Source organism: Peromyscus leucopus, chromosome 15 (genome assembly GCF_004664715.2).
Source record: "Peromyscus leucopus breed LL Stock chromosome 15, UCI_PerLeu_2.1, whole genome shotgun sequence".
NCBI lineage: Eukaryota > Metazoa > Chordata > Mammalia > Rodentia > Cricetidae > Peromyscus > Peromyscus leucopus.
The window spans coordinates 53,776,504-53,798,723 of record NC_051076.1 but is presented as its reverse complement, the minus strand read 5'-3'; the positions used below and the strand labels follow the sequence as shown (position 1 = coordinate 53,798,723).

General features: G+C 49.3%; 1 protein-coding gene across 1 annotated transcript; it reads right to left on the bottom strand.

Moving 5' to 3' along the window:
* Nucleotides 1-6,509, bottom strand: Gpr37l1 (G protein-coupled receptor 37 like 1). Its single transcript, XM_028876641.1, has 2 exons — nucleotides 5,704-6,509; nucleotides 1-1,421 (listed from the first exon to the last, which is right to left on the bottom strand). The coding sequence occupies exons 1-2, from the start codon at nucleotides 6,331-6,333 to the stop codon at nucleotides 606-608; spliced, it is 1,446 nt and encodes a 481-aa protein (XP_028732474.1). The 5' UTR covers nucleotides 6,334-6,509; the 3' UTR covers nucleotides 1-605.
* Nucleotides 6,510-22,220: the final 15,711 nt, after the last annotated feature.

The window sequence follows — 22,220 nt, the reverse complement described above, 5'->3', positions numbered from 1 at the left end:
CAGGGTTGTGGTACCTACTTTATTGTTTTTCCAGAATGGCCTTCTACAGGAAAATGCCTAACAGGAGGTGGGGGGTTGAACGATGTGACTGGGCCACCTCAGAGAATGGAAGACAGACATGAGAGAATCCTCTGGGAAGAGGGAAGAGACACTGAGGGCTAAGACAGACCCACTTCAGAGAATGGAGTACCGAGCCTGGTTAGGTCGGGCCCCCACGAAGTCCCCGGTCCAGGATGGGAGCCGAGGTGGGACTTGAGAAGGGGTGCTTGGAGAGGTGCTCAGCGGACCTATAGTCAGATTCCAGGACCGAAGGGAGGGCAGCCAAGGGCCACGCCTAGCTCTGAGATGGCCAAATCGAGATTCTGGACAACTCTAATGACCTAGACAGATCTCCACCTACAAGTGGGAGGGACGGGGCTGGCAGGTCCCTCAGCGTGTAAGAGTGGCAGACAGGGCTCTGACAAGCCCACACCTTGACGAAATGAGCCAAGTCCATCTCCAAACAGCAAGATGAGAAGTTGACGTGAGGCCTGTGGGAAAGAACCGGCAGACTGTCTTGAGATGGGATGGCCCCCCTCTGCACCTGCTCCTGTGCCCGGCTAGACTCAGCAAGGGGTGCCCAGGGGCAGGAGCGGGGGTGACTCCCTGGGCTTATGGAAGTAGATGGAGGAAGACACTTCGGTCTTCAGCTTGCTGTCCGCGCCGACCGTCGCCGGAGAGTCCGAGGCGCCGCCACACTCCTCGCAGCAGCAGCAGCAGCAGCAATCCAGAAAGGCCTGGCCCAGGGGTCTGCAGACGCAGAGGAGGAGCACGGGGGTGATGGCCCCCTTGAAGAAGGTGGAGAACTGGTTGACGAGGCCCAGGAGGTCCAGGGTCTGCCGGGTGAGCTCAGTGGAGAGGTAGGCCACCACGATGTTGCAGACGTTCTCGGGGAGGGTGCAGAAGGCGTAGACCACAGTCAGGCCCACCACCGTGCTGTTGAGCTGCCTCTCACACTGCTCGTGCTTGCCCGCCCTACACTCGGGCTTCCTGCCCGGTGGGCCCCGCACCCGCCACGTCACCAGCTGGCAGGTGACAGTGAAGAGGATGGGCAGACAGAAGTAGCAACCGAAGTACCACCACATGCGGGCATTCTGGTAGGTCATCACCAGGGAGTAGAGAGATTCAGGCAGGTTGGCTGAAGGTTTCATGATACACGAGTCCACCGTCCCCACGGCAGGAGCGGGCTCTTGTGCCAGCTGCCACAGCAGGAGTTCGGGCACAGCCAGCATCATGGAGCCCACCCAGATGACAGCCAGCTTAGCCAGGATGGACTGGCATCGCTCAATGGGCCTCACCTTCGGCAGGGTGCTGGTGGCCACATGGAAGCGGTCTATGCCCAGAGCACAGAGACTAAAGGTTGTGACTCCCAGGGAGGAGACCTGTGAACAAGGATGTAGAAGAAGCCAGAGTGCTCAGTTGGTGGGGGCCAAGAGGTTTCAGGCTGAGTAGGAACCTGAGTTACACATGAACAGAGGGTAACAGCTGCTATTGGCGGAGCGCTTTCCACCCATCGGGCACTCCCTATGTGTCACAAACTCTCAAGCGTGTCCCGCTGAAGTGTCAATGCACACTTGTAATCCTAGCGCTCCAGTCAGCCATCGGACAGAAGTGGAAACACGGGCATAAAGTGACTTGTCCACCACCACACAGCTGACGAACGGTAAAACGGAGGTGGGTACACATCCCTGTTCCTTTTTCCACTTCCCAAGCTGGGGTGTGCTAGACCCACCTCCCACAGACCCTGAGGTCCCTCAGACACTGGAAGTCACCTCTGAGGAAGAACCAGGACAAAGACATAGAAAGTGGGCTTAGCCTGGGCGCGATGGTGTGTGCCTGTTGTCCCAGAACTTGAGAGAAAGAGGAGGGAAGATCAGGAGTTCAAGGCCAACCTCGACCATGCTAGGTTCAAGGCTAGCGTGGGATATATGAGACCCTTCCAAACGGAAGGAAGGAAGCAAGGAAGAAAGGAAGGAAGGAAGGAAGGAAGGAAGGAAGGAAGGAAGGAAGGAAGGAAGGAAGGAAAGAGAGGAAGAAAAGAATGAATGGACAGATTTCGGATTTTTGCGGTTCCTTCCCGCACCATCTCCTGTGAGTTCATTGGGCTAAGGGCCAGGGAATGTGGCCTGCTCTCCACTGCTTTCCCCCTGCCTGCATTGTCCTGAGCAGTCAGTCCAACACCATGGGGTGCAGCCCCTGCAATCGGCCTGTGCCCACCATCCCTGTGCACTGTTTATCCAGCAGAAAAAATCACCCGGTGGGGCCAGCAGAGAGGAAGAGGCCAGAACAGCAGGGAAGGAAAGTGCCAACTGGCCTGAAAGAAGAGTTCCTGAGCTGCTAGCTGATGGGTCTCACTGGGGGTTTGTGCTCCCTCCTCCTCCTGCTTAAATTCTTCCCTTCTCTGGCCGGGGCAACACAATCCACGGCTTATTTGCACTGCCACCAAGGTCCTTTGTAAGAACCCCAACCCCCTCTCTTGGCAGGGGAATCCAGGCCTACAGAGGAGCAGCCTCCAGCCTCTGGCAAAACAGCATTCTCTCTCTCTCTCTTCTCCTACATCTCAGAAACTATTCTAAATCTTACCAAGGGGCCATCCTGGAGTCTTCCCTACAGGAGAGTTCTGGGCAGCGGCAGAGGCTCATAGCCTCATGCAAAAGTTCTAATGTGTCTGCCTCCTTCTCTCTTCTCCTTAAGCCATGCCCAAATAAACGCCACCATCGTCTAAATTAATTCTGAGCACTTTGTGGACATTACCCATTTTAATCCTTTAAGAATGAGGACTAGGGGCCGGGCAGTAGTGGCGCACGCCTTTAGTCCCAGCACTCGGGAGGCAGAGCCAGGCGGATCTCTGTGAGTTCGAGGCCCGCCTGGGCTACAAAGTGAGTTCCAGGAAAGGCGCAAAGCTACGCAGAGAAACCCTGTCTTGAAAAACAAATAATAACAATAATAATAGCAAAGAGCTTTGGAGCTTCCGGTGTGCATGCTTAGTATGCGTGGAGCCCTAGGTTTACCCCCAGCTCATTCAGATAGTTGTCATCCTAGATAAGAACACTGAGATTTAGGCAGGTTAAATAACTTACCGACATCGCTTGGCCAGCCATGGACAAAGAGCCCAGTTTCTAATATAATCTGTCCAATTCCAAAGCAATGTGCTGGCCCAGCACAGTGGTCCACTTATTCCCAAATTCAGGAGGCAGAAGCAGGCGGATCTCTGTGAGTTGGAGACCAACCTGGTTTACATGGCAAGTTCCAGGCCCACCAGGGCTACATGGTGAGACCTTTTCTAAAATAAAACCAACAAACAAATACCCTACCCAGAGTTTGTGTGTCTAACCCCTTAGCCCACCTAGGCAGTGAGTGTCAGGTGACAGATAAGGTTTAAAAGCCAATGTCAGGCATGGTGGCACATGACTTTATTCCTAGCACTTAGGAGACAGAGACAGGTGGATCTCAGTGAGTTTGAGGCCAGCCAGGTCTACACACCTAGTTCCAGGCTGGGAAGGGCCACATAATGAGATGGTCCATCAAACAAAAGAAGATACAGGGACCATGTTGAATTGTAGGGTCTCTTTTAATCTGGGAGGCCCTGGACCACCAAACAGATGATGTCCATGGGCTAGGAGTACAGGAAGAAACCATCTCAACTGCTACACCTCACAGAGTGACCAATCTTGAAATAATCCCTAACATACAGCTAGCTGGGGGTTTGGACCTGTGTCAAATGCCTGATCCTGATACTAGTTCATGGGGAGGCCATTATTCCCTTCACGATTCCCCTTGTAGCTAAGGTTTATTTTTGTAATGCGTTTATTTTACTTTTATGTTTATGATTGTTTCTACCTGCATGTATGTAAGTGTACCATGTGTGTGCCTTATACTCATGGAATTCAGAAGCAGCATCAATCCCTTGGAACTGGAGTTATGGATGATTGTGAACCACCATGTGAGTACGAGGAACCAAATCCAAGTTCTCTGAAAGAGCACAAGCACTCTTAACTCCTGAACCATCTCTCCAGCTCCCTGTAGCCATGATTTAAAACATTGTTCCCACTGGATGTGATGGTGTATGCTTTTAGTACCAGCACTTGGGAGAGAGAGGCAAGAGATTCTCTGTGAGTTCGAGGCCAGACTGGTCTACATACTAAGTTCCAGAACAGCCAGGACTACATAGAGAAACCCTGCCTCGGAGAGAGAGAGAGAGACAGAGACAGAGACAGACAGACAGAGAGAGAGAGAGGAGGCTGTTCCTGCCAACTGTGATGATATAGGTCTGTAATCCCACCGATCAAGAGATTGAAGCAGAAATACTATGAGTTTAATTATAAACCAGCCTTGACTACATAGTGAAATCCTATCTAATAAAAAAAAGGGGGAGAGAGGTGTAGTAGCTCATGTCCATAATCTCAGCACTTTGGAGGTAGAGCTAAGTGGATCAGGAGTTCAAGGTCATCCTTAACTATATAGTAAGTTTGAAGCTAGTCTGAGCTATAGGAGATATTGTCTCAACAAAACAAAACAAACACACACAAAACACACAAAAATAAATAAATAAATAAATAAGACTAGGCTGAGGCAGAAAATCACTGTAAATTTGAGGCCAGCTTGGTCTGTACAGTGAGTTCCACAGCAGCCTGAGCTACAGAGTGAGACCCTGTCTTTAAAAAAATAAAAAGGACAAGAGAGAGAAAAATGTAAAAACAAATCTAGAAATAAAGAATAAAAACAAAGGAAAGCTGCTCACTGTTTTGTGCTATCACAGACACAAAAGCCTTCGCACATGGGTAGATGTGTGCAGTGATTTGATTAAGATGTCTCCTTGTGATCTACACAGTCATTCTCACCTGTGTATTTAACTTAACATGGAAGTCCCCATTCAGGGGTGCTCAGTGCTACACTTTAGAACTGTAGAGCAAGCCAGCTAGAAGGGCCATCTGGTCTACCCGCCATGCTTGAAAGCTAAGGCAATGGGGAGAGACGGAGTCTGTCCAGTGACGAGCATAGCACAGTGACAGAGCCAGTATTTCTACCAGCTCTAGTACCCAAAGGTGGGGCTTGCCTTTCAGAGAAGCCTTAGGAGGAGAGTAAAGGAGATGACCTTGAATGTAGCAATAAACTTGGTCAGGAAGGAGGGAGGCCTGTCCTGGTGGCTCAACACCACTGACTCAACCTGGGGGTGTTGGTAGGAAACTGGGGTCCCCCTCAGGTATTGCTAGGTTGTCAGGATACAGAAGGGTTAAAAAGAGGAGCCATGGGTCCAGGGCAGGCAAGAGGCACAATAAAAGGAAAAGGGGACTCCAAAAGAGAGAGAGATTTCTTGGGTGGAGCCATCAGAGACAGCTCAGAACCTAGAAAAAAGGTGAAGCATCTACGCAGTTACTCCAAAAACAGAAGCCCAGGTTAGACTCAAGCCGTGGTCTGCACTTCTGCCTGTTCATCTGGCCTGACTTGCTTTCCTGAGGCTACCAGAAGCCAATATTGAGTTTGTCCCCTTCCCTGATAGAGTTTACCTCCTTCCACAATGACACAGAGAAAACCAGTTGAGTGGGAACCCCAGAGTGCTGGGGTTATACCTACCTACAGATCTGCTCTCTGGGTCTCCGTAGAGACTGGAGTCCCTTCCCTGAACTGCAGGCTTACAGCCGGGCGATAGAAGGACATACTCACCTCCATGAAGGGCACAGCCCGGCAAGAAACATCCCCCAGGAGCCTCTGCTTGGTGATCTCGTTGAAGATGACAATGGGGAGACAGAAGAAGAGGACCAGGAAGTCCCAGAGAGCCAGGCTGGCGAGGATGGAGTTCCACGCACTCTTCAAATAGTAGCTGTGCCACACAATACACATGACAGACAGATTGCCTACAATCCCCACAGCAAACACCACCAGAGCCAGGAGCATGACAGCATAGGCAGTGTAGGAGCTCTCCGTCACCGGATACAAGGGGTTCTGAATCTGCAGCCTCTGACTTGGTGTCCCGGTCAGGTTGACCCTCAGCTCTTCTCCACTATCTGGGGTGGCCCCTTCCTTGTCTGGGTTGGGGCTAGTGGCCACCAAAGTCTTGGTGGGCTGCAAGCCAGCAGGATGGATGGGCCTGGGGTACTCAGCCCACTCCCCAGGAACATAGTGCTGCACCTCCTTGGGCCCCTCGTCCTTGGTGCCTCTTCGGGGTCGACTCTGCTGCTCCTGGACCTTCGCTCTATGCCCACCCAGAGATGAGGTGGCCGTCCCAAAGACCCCAGTCAGCCCCACAGCCAACACTACAGGAAGAGAGACAGCCAGGGGCCACAGCCACCGCATGGCCGGGAGAGCAGGGTGCAGCTGCCTCCGAGAGGTGAGGGTAAGGGACCTAAGGGCTGCCTGGAATTAAAAGAGGCAGCTGGCAGCTGGGTCCGCCTCCAGTCAGGAGTCTGGCATGGCTGGCCCTTCCTCCAATCCTGTTGGCCATGGTCTGACCAGGGCCCTCTGCTGGACACTGAGCAAGTCTATGCAGCCCTCACACATCCGTCCTCCATCACGCCCCTTCTCAGGCTCTAAGGACAGACTGAACAGCCCTCAAAGGGACCAGGGAAATGGGGTTTGCTAAGTGATACAGAGGCAGACTATAACTGGAGCACAATTCTACCCAATTTAAGGCCGGGCATGGTGATGATTCCTGTAATCCCAGCATTTGGGAGGTTGAGGCAAGGACAAGAGTTCAAGGTCAGCTTAGGCTACATTGCAAGACCTTATTTTTGCTTTGTTGATTAAAATAGAATTATAATAATTGCTGAAACCATTGGATACTTAGCTAGGTGTGCCACTCGGCTGGGTTCTTAATACATTTTGTGGAGAAGTGCTGTTGTGCTCCATTTCCCAGATTCCAAATATAAAGTTAATTCATGACTATGTAGTTGGTCCAAGGCAGAGCCAGGCTCGCAGCCTGGATCTGACTCCATTGCCTTTTAACTCAGTGCTGGTCTCAGCAGGCAAGAGCCCATTCCTTGCCTCCTAGCCAGACAAACTCCCCAAGGAAAGCAGCAACAAGCAAAAACTTATAACAACACACTCTGGCATGGGGCATGACTTAGTGGTGGTATTTGCCCAGCATGCTTGAGGCACTGGAACCACAATAAAATAAAAACAAAAAATAAAAAATAAAATAAGCAGGGCAGTGGTGGCTTATGCCTTTAATCCCAGCACTCGGGAGGCAGAGACAGTCGGATCTCTGTGAGTTCAAGGTCTACAGAGTGAGTTCCAGGACAGGCTCCAAAGCTACACAGAGAAACCCTGTCTCAAAAAACCATAAATAAGGGGCTGGAGAGATGGCTCAGTGGTTAAGAACACTGACTGCTCTTCCAGAGGTCCGGAGTTCAATTCCCAGCAACCACATGGTGGTGTACAACCACCTGTAATGAGATGTCCTCTGCAAGGACACATGCAGGTAGAATACTATACACATAATAAATAAATATAAATTAAAAACCACAAATAAAATAAAAAATATGGAAGTATAGTCAAAAATGCAAAAGACCAGGAATTTTCAGTGCGGAAAAGATGCTATGAAAGGCAGGGTCAAGGTCAGAGGAGCCTGGGGTCGTCTGGAAGATCAGAAGTTCTCCAAAGCAAGATGACTTGAACAAAGCCTTAAAGGTTCCTGAGAGAAAGTAGGAAGGATGCTCCAGGCAGAAGATACAGCACATGCAATGGCAGTGTGTGTGTGTGTGTGTGTGTGTGTGTGTGTGTGTGTGTGTGAGTGTGTGTGTGTGTAAGTGGGTGATATTCCTGCCACACAGTAATAATGTGCAAGTGGCTGGGGTGCTGGGGCAGTAAAGAAGGAGGCATTTGGGGTTGAGGCCAGAGACCAGCCAATGACGGAGCAAGAAGGCCTTTGTATGCTAGACTAGGGAGTTGAGTTCAGATTTTATCCCAAAGGCAAGGGAGAGGACTAAAGTTGAAACACAAAGGAGCAATGATGATTTGACCGTGTTACTTTCGAGGGGTCCAGGGTGGGCAGGAGGCTCCCGACAGCATAAAGCAGCCAGGTGCAAAGGTATCAAGATGCAGTGTTCCAGGAGAGCCAGCAACTCTGGAGGGTCAGGCTACGTGCGGGGAGCGTGGGAGAGGTCAAGGGTGAGTGAACGGACTCTGTCCACCCATCCCTGCAGGACAGAGGGGGAGTAGGGACACCAGACTGCTGTGTCCAGGTGGGAATCTGTATGCCAGGGGTCACTGGGATGGAGACTGAGGGAGATGGCTTCTGTAGCTAAGGAGAAAGGCCAAAGCAAACAGAAGACAGGGCTGACTGGGAGCCATTTACAGTCGGCTGGCAGCATCACTGAGCACTCCCACCAAGACTGTCAATCTGGAAGCCGCTTTCCCAGAGAACTTCCTGACCAGGAACCTTGCCACCCTACCCAGTAGGTCCAGACATGCTGTGTAAAACTAGGAGTTCCAGGAGGGGAAAAAAAGAGAGAGAGAAGGAGGAGGAGACAAAGAGCAAGACAGAAGCAGCCATCCTCTGCTGAGGGGTCTGGGGAGCTGCCAGAGGTCTGTCTCAAGTCTGGCATATCAGCCAGAACCCAGATCATGCCATCAGAGAGAGGAAGCTGGGACCCCACATCCTGTGTCCTCAGGAAACTTAAGGGATGTGCCAAGACCCCACCGTGGCACCACATGCTCTTCTGTGCTCAGAACCAGGCTCTTCTAATCCTGGAGAGTCACTCTGGCCTTTTGTCTTCCCCACTCCGTGACATGAAGCTGCTGTTGCTGAAATCCACCACCTTCTGCCTTAGGCTGTGGCTAGTTGGGTAAAGAGGAGCCATGGCTGTTCGAATCGAGCATCCACCGAGTACCAGGCTCCGTCCTGAACACTCCTAATTACAGACTAGTCTCCTTCCATTATCACACAGACGCAGAAAGAGACAGAAACCTGTTCAAGGACACACAGCCAGTGACTGCAGAGATCCAAACAGAGCTTTATGTGACGCCCAAGGCCAAAACCCTCGCCTGCTCCTTTGTAGTTTGCTGAGTTGGGACAGTGAAGAGCTCAGAGACAATCTCTACCAACCCTCTTACTTTTCAGCAGTGGAGACTGAAGACCTGAGAGGTCCGGTCCTGAATGGACGGACTTGACGATAGCGTTGCTGCTGTGGGATCGATCCTCAGTCGCTTCGCAGGCAGCTCTCAGAACTATCTAGATCTGAGCACAGGGCTGACTGAAGCAAGCACCAGGCCTCGGCTTTTCCTTCATGCTCACACAGAGCCCATCCCCCTTCATATCGTGCTTGCTCCTACTAGGCCTTCGAGGAACCCTTGAGGGACTGGGGAGAAGACGGTTCAGTGGGTGAGGGCATTCGCTGTACAAGCCTGAGGACCTGAGTTCCAATCCCAGCACCGCACACAAAAAGCCTGGGTATCAGGACGGGAGAGATGGCTCAGAGGTTAAGAGCACTGGCTGCTCTTCCAGAGGTCCTGAGTTCAATTCCCAGCAACCACATGGTGACTCACAACCATGTTTAATTCGATCTGGTGCCCTCTTCTGGCAGGCAGACAGAACGCTGTATACATAATAAATAAACACAAATCTATTAAAAAAAAAAAAAAAAAAAGCCCAGATATGTTGGGGGCTGGGGAGATTGCTCAGTGGTTAGAGCACTTGTTGCTCTCTTGCAAAGACCTGGATTCAATTCCCAGAACCCACATAATGGCTCACAACCATCCAACAGGCACACACACACACATGTAGTGCATATACATGCTTTGGAGCAAAGAATTCATACACACAAAGTAAATAAATAAATAAATAAATAAATAAATAAATAAATAAATAAACAAACAAAAAATAAATAAAAAATAAATAAATAAATAAATAAATAAATAAAAAGCCGGGTGTGGCTGCATGGACTGATAACTGCAGTGCTATGGGGCGGAGGTGGGAGGATTTCCTGGGCTTGCTGTCGCCCAGATTCACCGAGAGACCTTATTTCAAAGGAATATGGGGGAGTGGTGCAGCAGGACACACTGTGTCTTTCTGTGGTTTGTGTACACAGGCACACACACACACACACACACACACACAACACACACACACACGCACACACACACACACACACTTCTTCAAACGCCTGAAATGGCACGCCATCCCCTTGCTGGTCTCCATTAGGACAGTTGAATGCCAGAGGCCACTAGGTGGAACCAAATGTTCAGCTTTGGAGGCTGAGGCTGGTCTCAGGCCTTGGTCCGCTCCAGTCCTGGGTCTTAGCCATTCCGTGGTATCCAAGCCCAGCCCACAGCTGCCTGCAGATGTGTGTGTGTGTGTGTGTGTGTGTGTGTGTGTGTGAGAGAGAGAGAGAGAGAGAGAGAGAGAGAGAAGAGAGAGAGAGAGAGAGAGAGAGAGGGAGAGATTGGCGGAGTGTGCTCACTGTCCCCACCGCTGCAGAGTGCTCTTCGTCCACAACTGCTTCTGCTCCAGAAGATTCTCGATTCTGGACCAGGCCAGAGGAGCACCCTGTTTGGAGAACCCCAGGCCGGCACTGAAGAGTTCCCAGCTCCTGGGAATGCGTCTCCTTGAGTCTGCATGCTCCTAGGAATTCCCCATGCTTCCCCCTAGAAGTTCCCCCACTGGTGGCTAAAGACATGGTACCTAGGTGAGGGCTGTCCCTGGCAACAGAGTGGGGAGGGATCTTCACCAAGGAAAACAATCCAAGCCCGTATTTCACTGAGCAAACACACTTAGCCTGCACTAGACTCTCAGCCTGCCTCAACTTCTCCATCACAAGGGGCAGCAATGGGCTCTTTTGACGCTCTGTGCAAATTTGGGGAGCAATGTCTGACTCACTCTCTAAAACATTAGCCGTGGTGGCGCAAGCCTTTAATCCCAGCACCCGGAGGCAAAGGCAGGCAATCTCTGTGAGTTCGAGGCCAGCCTGGTCTACAGAGCAAGAGCCAGGACAGCCAGGACTATGCAGAGAAACCCTGTCTTGGGGGGGTGCCACTAATAAGAATGAATTCACTTTTTCCCTCAGCAGCCTTTATGAGATAGGGTACTATTTTTTATCTTCATTTAAAGGGATTAGAAATCAAAGCAGAGAGGCAGGACTAAAATTGAATACGACAAATTCTGACAGGGAGTTCCTGTCACAAGAAGCCAAACAAACAAAAATAAGAAGCTAAAAGTTGCATATGTTGTTCATTTTACAAATATCTGTTGAGTACTTACTGTGTGTTAGGCTTTGTCCTAGCTACTCAGAGATAGAGTGAGGAGCAGAGGATGGCCCCTGCCCTGGTGAAATACCCTTTGAGCTTTGAACTGGGTGTGAGAGTGCACCCAACAACAAGAGGATTACCCCAAGTATGAAGCAGCCTGGACTATATAGCAAATCCCAGGCCAGCCTAGGGCTCATATAGTGACCCTGTTTCAAGAAAATGAATGAATGAATGAATGGATGGATGAATGGGAAAGTTGGAGAGTTGGCTCAGTGGTTAAGGACATTTATTTCTTCTCAGAGGATCTGAATGGATCAACATTCAGTTCCCTGCACCTGCATCAGGCAGCTTACAACCATCTGTAACTCCAGCTCCAGGAAACCCAGTGCCCTCTTCTGGCCGTTAAGGGCTCTGCACTCACATGTGCAAGCAGGAATTCACACATAGGCATACAAACAATTTTAAAAAATAAATTAAATTGTTAAAAGAAGGAGAGGAAGGGAGAGGGAAGTTCACCTTCTCGTGAAGGACACAGTCACTAAAAAACTAACCCCCCGGGCTGGAGAGATGGCTCAGAGGATAAGAGCACTGGCTGCGGGGTTGGAGAGATGGCGCAGCAGTTAAAAGCACTGCCTGTTCTTCCAGAGGACCCGGGTTCAATTCCCAGCACCCACAGGGTGGCTCACAACCCTTTAAGAGAGAGAGAGAGAGAGAGAGAGAGAGAGAGAGAGAGAGAGAGAGAGAGAGAGAGAGAACTGGCTGCTCTTCCAAAGGTCCTGAGTTAAATTCCCAGCAACCACATGGTGGCTCACAACCATCTGTAATGAGATCTGGTGCCCTCTACTGGCCTGTAGGCTTAAGTGCAGGCAGAATACTGCATACTTAATAAATAAATAAATAAATAAATAAATAAATAAATAAATAAATAAATCTTTTGAAAAAACAAAAACAAAAATAATTCCCAATGACACCATAATCAGTGATACTCAACCTTCCTAATGCTGCAACCCTTTAACACAGTTCTTCATGGTATGGTGACCACCAATCATAAAATTATTTTGTTGCTACTCCATAACTGTAATTTTGCCATTGTTATGAATCATAATGTAAATATCTAATATGCAGGCTATCTGACATGTAGCCCCCACAGGTTGAGAACCAGCACTATAAATTGTAGCAAAACGCATGGAACCAAAGGACAGGGAGGCAAAATTCATGGGGCCTCCCCACCTTTCACTTAATCCTGGCAAGAGGTAGCGGTGCTATGCTGGCTCTGAGGTCTCACAGGATGCTGTCACGGGAAGATGTGGTCACAGGAAGAGGGAAAGTAATTGGCCTGCAATGCACAAAGCCCTGGGTGGTTCTATTCCCAGATAACCAAAGGGGGGGAAATACAAACAAACAAACAAAAAACTCAGAATTAAGTAAATTTGGAAGGTTTTGTTTCTGTTTGGGGGGGGTCAAGGATATTTTTGAGGTAAGGTTTCACTATATAGCCCTGGCTATCCTGGAACTCACTCTGTAGACCAGGCTGACCTCAAACTCACAGAGATCCACCTGCCTCTGCCTCCCAAGCACTGGGATTAAAGGTGTGCACCATTGTTCCTGGCAAAAACCAGACTTTAAATGGCAAGGATTCTATGGCAGTGAAAGTCAGTACTTGTGGATGTGCAGAGGGACAGAAATGCCTTGCAGGATGCGTGTGGCGTGCATTCCCATGCCTCACGCTGCCCCTGCAGTCTGACATTGCCAGGGTGCGACCAGAAGCCAACCAGGGGATTCTGATGTTCTGATGCAAGCTGGCATTCAGAATCCACTACATAAGATGTTCTCATTATATTCAAACAGAGGGTCTTCTCTGCACAGCCCTGAGGGAGTGTACACTGGTCCCAGAAGAATCCAGACAATGGAGTCGCTGAACATCTGGTGAGCACCGCCCATGTCCTCTTATCTGAGTCCTCAATGCCCGTCATTCAGTAGACACTAAACATGTTCATGGTGTGGCTTATCAGATAAAGGTGCTTGTCTCTAAACTCTACAACCTGAGTTTCATCCCTGGAACCCATATGGTAAGAGAGAATCAACTCTTCCCAGTGGGCTGCTGACTTCCACACTTGCTGTTGCACATGTGATTACACACAAACATGCAAACACAAATAAATAAATGCAATGAAAAATTTTCCAATGCAAGTATTTATTGAGGGTCTGGGATGTTGCTCAAATGGTACAGTGCTTGCTTAGCATGCACAAACGGTTCTATCCCCAATTTCTTAAGAACCGGTAACCAGGTGTGGTGACAGAAAACTCATCCCAGCAGCTGGGAGACTGAGCCAGAAAAATCAGAAGTGAAAGGTCATTCTCGGCTACAGAGCTCATTAGCAACCAGCCTAGAAGACAGCAAACTAGGTTCTCTTGTTTTACTTTATTTATATGTATGTCTGTGTGTGCCTGCTTGTCTGTATATGTGCTACATGCCTACAGGTGTCCAAAGAATCTAGAAGATGCACCGGATCCCTTGCAGCTGGAGTTACTGGCAATTGTGAGCCACTTGATGTGGGTGCTGGAAACCAAACCTGAGTTCTTTGCAAAAGCAATAAATGCTCATTTGTTTGTTTGGTTGGCTGGTTGGTTGGTTTTGGTTTTTTGAGACAGGGTCTCACTATGTAGACCAGGCTGGCCTGGAACTCACAACGATCTTCTAGCCTCTGGCTCCCAAGTGCTGGGGGTGAAGGCATGTGCTTTTACACCTTTCCAGCAAGTGCTTTTAACTATTGCTGAGCCCTCTCTCCAGGCCTGAAACTCAGGTTTTTATGTTTTGTTTTGTTTAATGCTGAATGCCATTTATTGAAGGAGGGAGGAGGTCTTAAATACAGGCTTGCAGCACAATGGGAGAACCCTGGAGGGCAGAAGATCCCTACTGATGTTTTACAATCTTGAATCTAAGCTGTTAACACCCATTATTCAGGATACACAGACAAGGAACTTCCCTTAAGCATTCAGGAGGGTGGAACCCAGGAGGGAATTAGCATAGGGAGGATATCAAGGTCAAGGTTAGCAAGCAAGGCAACAGTTACCCAAAACAGGGACCAGGACCTTACAGGTTCCCCTTTTACTAATAAATGAGCTTCTGGATTAGATTGCATGGGACATCAGCAGATCACCTTACCCATCATGGAGACACCTGCCCAGGCCACACAGGCATTCTGTCTTAGGTTGGTGAGCACCCCCCAGTAATTACCTGTCTCTGAATACTCATTATCTTTTAAGATTTATTTATTTATTATGTATACAGTGTTCTGTTTGCATGTATCCCTGCAGGCCAGAAGAGGGAGCCAGATCTCATTACAGATGGATGTGAGCCACCATATGGGTGCTGGGAGTTGAACTCAGAACCTCTGGAAGAACAGCCAGTGTTCTTAACCTCTGAGCTATCTCTCCAGCCCTTTTGTCTTTTTTTTTTCCCCAGAGCTGAGGACCAAACCCAGGGCCTTCCGCTTGCTAGACAAGCAATCTACCACTGAGCTAAATCCCCAACCCCAATACTCATTATCTTACAGGCTCAATTGTGTGTAAACTGCAGAGTTAACTGCTGCCAAAGATCTCAAAGTGGTGCTGGGCTTGCAATCTGTGTGTTTGACACAGAAAAGACCAACAGAAGTCCTAACTCACTCATAGCCAATAGGCTAAAGGCAACTGAGCCATTCCCTTCCTTAACGAGCCTTACTGCAAATTGGAGTCCTTGTAAGTTGGTATCCCAAAAGCAAATGGAACTTGAGTTTATAAATTTATAATTTTCAAAGCCAATCAAAATGTATATAACTATTGAATTAAATTTATCATGCCCAATAGAATGAAAGATTAACTAACTGTGGTAGCTACTTTTGTTGCCAGGGTCTCCACTGTGCTAGCTGTAGTAAGCAATTATGAAATGGTAATCCCAGAAACAGCAGCAGCGGTGGCCACCACTGCTATAACAGCAACAGCGGCAGCAGCAATGTCAAATTCTCGTCTGGATTGTGTGGACATCCACTGGCATGGACGAACTGCCAAGGCCCATTTTTCTTGATCCCAGCACGACTTAAGCTGGCAGCTCTGCAAAAGAACAACTAAGAACCATAAAGAAAAACCAGGCAGCTCACAAGGAGCATAACTAATGTTCTTATAATGGCTACATTTAGGCTCATAAATTTTAAGGTATCTTCAAAGGGGGCTAAATGAATTTCAGGAGGCCAATAAATGTTGCACAGAGCCACTCCTGAAAAGTAGGTACTACACCAGCTTGAAGAGGATTGTGAAAATGAAATGCTGGCATGCAACTGTTAACAAAAGGAGGTCAGTGACCTTCAGGGTTATCCTTAATCTCTAAGGTGTCTGGGTGACACATTCTTAAACATATTTGAAAAAGCAGTTACCATACATTACCTTCTGTAGAATCCAACCGCATGGCTACAGTTCCTAGGCTTAGGTTAATGCTTGCCAAAGCTGGCCATATTGGGCTCTCAATCCCCATTGGCATCAGAAGGGGAGAGTTTTTCACGAAGGCCCAATAGGTCTCTGCCATGTTGGGCTTCAGCAGCAGCCACAGGGCACACACAGTGCTCAGGAACCCAAAGAGGAACCTCATTGTACTGAGGAAAGACATAAACAGAACCCCGGGCCCACACCAACACCAGATCGGGTCTCTTCCAAGTGCCAGTAGAAAGATCCTTCCATCACTCCAGAGGGTGATTTGCAACAGGAGCCCTCCAGTGCTTATCTGCAGTGGATACTCCAGCAGAATCCACTAATAAAAAATTTAAAATATATAAAACAAGGAAAAGAATAGAATGTGGAGAGGAATGATGAGTCCCTAGTTCCCCCTTTTTACTTTAGCAAAATATGTTTGTTTGTTTGTTTGTTTTTTTTAATAGTTCAAATTTTTCTTTTATTTTTTATTTTTATTTTTTAAATTAATTAGTTAATTAATTTTTCTATTATCAGCTGAAACTCAGTTTTTAAAATGTATGAGGGATGTGTGGCAGTGGCTCATGCCTTTAATCCCTGCACTTGGGAAGCAGAGGCAGGTGAATCTACAAATTCAAGGCCAGCCTGGTCTACAAAGTAAGTTCCAGGACAGCCAGAACTCCACAAAGAAACCTGTCTCCAAAAACAAAACTATATATATATATATATATTCTGAAGAGATGGCTTGGATGTTAAAAGCATTGGTTGCTCTTAGAGAAACTGAGTTCAAGTCCCAGAACCCATATGGCAGTTCACAAATGTCTGTAATTCCAGTCCAAGGGAAACCAATACACACGGTGTACAGACACACATACAGGCAGAATACTCATTCACATAAAATAAAAATAAAGGTTAAAGAAAAACATTTTTTTTTTTTTTTTTTTTTTGGTTTTTCGAGACAGGGTTTCTCTGTGTAGCTTTGCGCCTTTCCTGGGAAAAGAAAAACATTTAAAAATAAAATATATATAATAAAACACAGTTTATTGAGTGTGTCTCAAGTACCAGATACATGACTATTATGCTGGCTAGATTTATGTCAATTAGATACAAGCTAGAGTCATCAGGGAAGAGGGAACTTCAATTGAGAAAATATTTCCATCCCATTGGCCTGTAGCCAAGTTTGTGGGGCTTTGTATTTTTTTTTTTTTTTAATGAATGACTGATGTGGGAGGGCCCAACTCACTGCAGGCAATGCCACCCCTGGGCAGGTGGTCCCAGATGTTATTAGAAGGCAGGCTGAGCAAACCTCGGGAAGCAAGCCAGTGAGCAGCTCTCTCCACGTCTTCCTCTTCAGTCCTTCCTAACTTCCCTCAGTGACTGACTGTGACGCGGAACTGTAAGTGAAACAAACCTCTTCCTCCCCAGAGCTTTTGGTCAATGTTTTAGCACAGCAACAGAAACCAAGCTAAGGTACTACTCCAAAGTATCTGTTCCTGGGATGGGGACATAGCTCAGCTACGTCGGGGATGGAGTGGACATAGGCCATGTCTCCACATCTCTGCAGAGCCCAGTGGGGAGTTCTTGAACTCAGGCTGCTCCAGGATCCTGTGGGGCTAGATCCTGGTTCTGTGGCTGTTGGGTAAGTGGAGAGAGCTGAAAAAAAAAATCTCAGCTGAGATAGCTGTAGACATAGCTCAGTGATAGAGCATCTGTCTAGCATGTGTAAAGCTTTACTACATTCAGTGTTCAGTGCTGGGGGAAAATCATCTTTCTATGTAAGCTAGGTATGATGGTACATGTACGTCATAATGCCAACACTTAAGGGAAAGATGCAGGATGATCAAAATTCAAAATCATCCTCAGATACATACCAAGTGCCAGCCCGGGCTACATGAGACATATGAAAACCCAGTGTTGTGGCATATTTCTGTATCCTTAGTCAGTGTTCTATTGCTATGACGAGACACCATGACCGTGGTGACTCTTATAAAAGAAAGCATTTAATTGAGGCTTGCTCATAGTGTCAGAGGTTTAGTCCATTCTTGTTATGACGGGAAGCATGGTAGCATGCAGGTGGACATAGAGCTGGAGAAGGAGCTGAGAGTTCTGCATCCAGACCTGCAGGAGGCAGGAAGAGAGAGACCCTGGGCCTGTCTCGGACTTTTGAAAACATGAAGCCCACCTCACTTCCTCCAACAAGGCCACACCTCCTAGTCCTTTTAATCCTTTCAAATAGCGGCCCCGCCTGTAATCCCAGCACTATGGAGGCAGAGGCAGGAGGATCCAAGGTCAAGCCAGACTGCTCTGTATAGTGAGTTCCAGGCTAGCCAGGCTGCAGACCTTGTTTCAACAAAACAAAAGAGCACACCCACATACACAACAAAACACAACAAACCAAGTCTCTGGAGAGTCACGTCCCAGACTGGCAGCAGCTGGGAGGTGCAGAATTCTAACTACGACAGTTTCTGTGTTAAATCGTCACTGAGATGCGGGCTGCAGGCCTCGGGGTCGGCTGGCCAGCCTCGAAGGCCTTTGCTCCCAGGCCCTGGTGCCACCTTCCCCTTCCCGCCCAGCATCACGCAGCCACAGGGCAACCGGGCTGGGATAAGCAGATTATCCATTGCCAAGTGCCCTGGCCCCGTCCTTTCCGCTTTCTTGCTCTGATGTCTTGTCTTGAGTTGCCAGCCTCAGCGTTTAGCACAAAAGAATGCAGCTCAGAGCCAAAGAGGAGGGGCTAACCCTTCCCTGACCGTGGCTGACCAACCTGGGCAGCCTTCAGGTCAGGGGCGGTGAGAGCTGATGGGAAAGATGACCTTACACTCGGGAGTCCTCCTAAGCTGAAGAGCAACGGCCCCTCTACTCTGCATTGGTGGGCTACTCTGAACACAGCGTGGACGTGGGAAGTCCCAGCCGGGTGGTGGTGGTGGTGGCTCCTGCCTTTAACGCCAGCAGAGGCAGAGGGATCTCTCGGAATCTCTCTGAATTCAAGGCCAGCCTGGTCTACAGAGTGAGTTCCAGGATAGCCAGGGCTACACAGAGAAACCTTGTCTCAAAAAACAAACAAATAAACAACAAACAAAGCAAAATAAAACAAACAAAGGAAAAATAAAATAAAATAAAAATTCCCCGGTTTCCTGCTGTGTAGCCTCAGGATGCTATCACTTACTCCCCCCCCCTGCCCCAGTTTTTGATGTTTATTTGTTTGTTTTTGAGACAGAGTCTCACTATGTAGCCCTGGCTGGCCTAGAATCTGCTCTGTAGCCCAGGCTGGCCTCAAACACAGAGGTCCACCTGCCTCCGCCACCCGGGTGATGGGATTAAAAGCGTAGGGCACCACGCACAGCCTGAATCTCACGCTTTTAGTTTGTGAACGTGGACAATAGTATGTACCTCCATCACATGGCCCTGGACAGCTCAGTTACGTAACTCAAGTGTCACGGCACATTCTTGACATAAAGTTCACAAACTGGTGCTCTCCCTACCCCACCCAGGGTGTGAGATAGGGCCTCATAGGTCTGTTGAGAAGCCCAGGCTGGCCTTGAACTCCAGATCCTCCTGCCCAAACCTCCTCAGTGCCCAGCCAATGTCAGTCCCCACCCCCTTCTTCCAACGTTACACCTGCTTCATCTCCCCTCATACGACGACGACGACGAAGAACACTGCTTGAGCACCCTAAATCTTGCTCCTCCCCAGGTGCCCCTGACCAGACAAGAGCCCAGAAGACCCCCTGTAAGCCAGGCTAGCAACAAGGTTCTGACTCAGCTTGCACTTCAAAGTGGGGGTGCAAAGGTCACTGGTCACACCTTCTTGTGGGAAACACAGAGGAAATTCCCAGCATGCAAAAGAAACTAAAGTTAGACACAAAGACCCACCCCCAGGTCTGTCCCGTCACGCCTTGGAATCACAGCCTGGCTTCTGTTCCCTAGAATAGGCAGGGCTTAGATCGGCTGCCCAAGATCTTAGGACAAACTCGACCTCCACGAGGACGGGATGATCTCCAGCCACAGACCAAAGTTTCTTCCACCAGGGTCTGCTGTGTTGTGTGTGCACCTACCTGCTAGAGCTGAAATCTTCCCTGGCTCTGCACCATGCTTCTGGGCCCTAACCACACCAGGCCAATGCTGTGGACTGTGCCACCCCAGCCTAGGCCCCCCTTCTGGATCCTTCTGTCTAACCTAGCACCGAAATCTCACTGGGATTCAGGACTTACCTACAGCCCTAGATTTAGGTTTGTGATCGTGGGGGTCAGACAGTAGAAGAGGTCTTTTGCTAGAGCGGCCATGCCTCCCCTCATGAGAACAAACCTTCGGGGCAGAAGCTCTTCTTCATCCCTGTCTCCTTACGATGACTGACCCAAAGTGTGAACTTCAGGCTGAGGATGGAGCTCGGTGATAGAACCCTTGCACAAGCCTCTGAGTCCTACCCTAACACAATTAGTTAATCAATATACAATAAGTAAATGTTTTTAAAAGAAAAAGTGTGTACTTCATAGACGTGCTAGTTTCGGTCTCTGCAGGCCTCTGTTGCCAGGCTTCTGTCAAGGCCTGAGGTTCGGTTCCAGGTAGCTTGAATGCCCTGTATAACACAGCACTGAACTCCAGTGCCTTTGACCTGACATTTCTTCCCAGCTGGACGTGCAGGTCTGAGGCAGGGAGGTGAAGAGGTCAATACAAGCAGGGTTCGGTGCCCCTTTCCCAGGCCTTCCTCTGGTCATGCTTGATCTATCCCCGGCAGTGGGGGTACCCACCCAGGAGGGCCTCCAGAAAGAGACAGGAACCAATATTTTGTTGTTTTGAGACAGGCTCTTACTACGAGGTTCTGGCTGGCCTGGAACTCACTCTGTAGACCAGGCTGATCTCAAACTCACAGAGATCCGCCTGGCTCTGCCTCCTGAGCGCTGGAGACCTTACAGCTGGGCAGCACCATGCCCAGCAGCAGCTAATGTTCAAGCCCCTCCTGGAACTTTGGCAAGGGAACCTGGCCAACAGCAGTGAGAAGATCGTTCCTCGGCACAGAGAAGCCCCCTCTGTAACAGCAGGCTCTGCTAGGAGACTTCCCACCGACTTCCCAGTCCAGCGTTCCCAGAGCAACCTCTACGGATGATTTCAGCTGCTGTGGCTCACTTTGTTCTGTGTTTGTTGACAGAGAATGAGGGAGGTTCTAAGGGGAAATGTCCGGCGTGCTGCTGGCCTCATAGTTTCATGAGAAGCTGCTTTGACATGGAAGAGAAATCTCTATCAAGTGCAATATCACAGGCTTTCTCTCTATTGCCCGTTCCTGACCTAGGAGGCAGAGAATGGAGTTGGTGGCGACCTTGGCAGAGGCAGGAAAGAACAAGGCTGTCAGTGGCCTGTGTTGAACTGTGCCGGCGCACATCCGCGCATTTGTATCTGTCTAGACTCACCGTGCACCGGCATGCACCTCCTCCATCTCAGGGCTGCAGAGCCCCACACATGCAGCTGTGTACGTTTTTACTCCTTTCTAGAATGGCAGGGGCAAGGGTGTGGTCCAACAGATGGCTAGCAGGTTACAGGTGTGTCTGGCTGAAAGCGGTACCTGGCTGGTCCCCTCTGATTGGCCGTGGGTGAGTCACGGCCGTTGGGTTCCTGGAGCGGAGCTAATGTGCTGTCATGGAGTCGGGTTCATGCCCTGCCTTATCTTTAGGGCCTCCTCTTGCCTGCCAACCCAGACGGACAATGTTCCCCCGATTGGCAGTGACGCTGACGGGCTGCTGACTCCAGGTCAGTGGGACGTGCCCTTAGAGCAGCTTTCCCAGCACTGTGTGGTGGTTTTACCCTGACCTCATCACACTCTGACTCCTGGGACCTTCAGTGACAGAAACCTGAGGGGCTAGGAGGCTGTGACCAAAGGGATTTCCTCAGTTCTGAACCCACCTGAACTGATGGGCAACATTAAAGTATTTGTGGATAAACATTCTAGAAACTAATTCCAGATCCTGGGGGGAAAAAAAAGCCTCCATAAAGATGGGCAGGAGATGTTGCCATGGTAACTCAGAGATCTGTGAGTCTGAACAGAGAGCAGGAAAAAGGCAGGAGCATTGAACCCTGCCCTGGCTCTTCAGACCCTAGGTCCTTGGGTACGTAGGCATGGGACTTGTTTTGCCTCCCAGCCTGGAGTCACGTGTCCACACAGCTATTTACTTTCCTGCATGGGCGTGACATCATGCCCTTCAGGAGGACAGGGACAGACAGCCGTCCCTGTGTTTGGATGGGCAAGTCAAGGACTAAAGGGGACTAGCACTGCCCAAGGTCACAGAACCCAGGAAACACACACAGGGACATTTGTTCCTGCAACAGCACTTGGCAAAGCTGTCTTTGTGCCCGTCCTCGGAAATGCTGCAGTCTCAAGTCCTCCATTAGAGTCGCAGGGACCCCTGGATCAGGGTACAAGAGGAGCCGGCCCAACAGCGATCCCGGCTTAGGGGGGCAACTCCTGAGAAGCACACACTTTAACCAACTGTCCTGTACTCCCCAATCTCCTTCCGTCCGCCCACCTGCGCAGAGCACAGTTTATGTGACTGAACAGCGGAGGGCAGT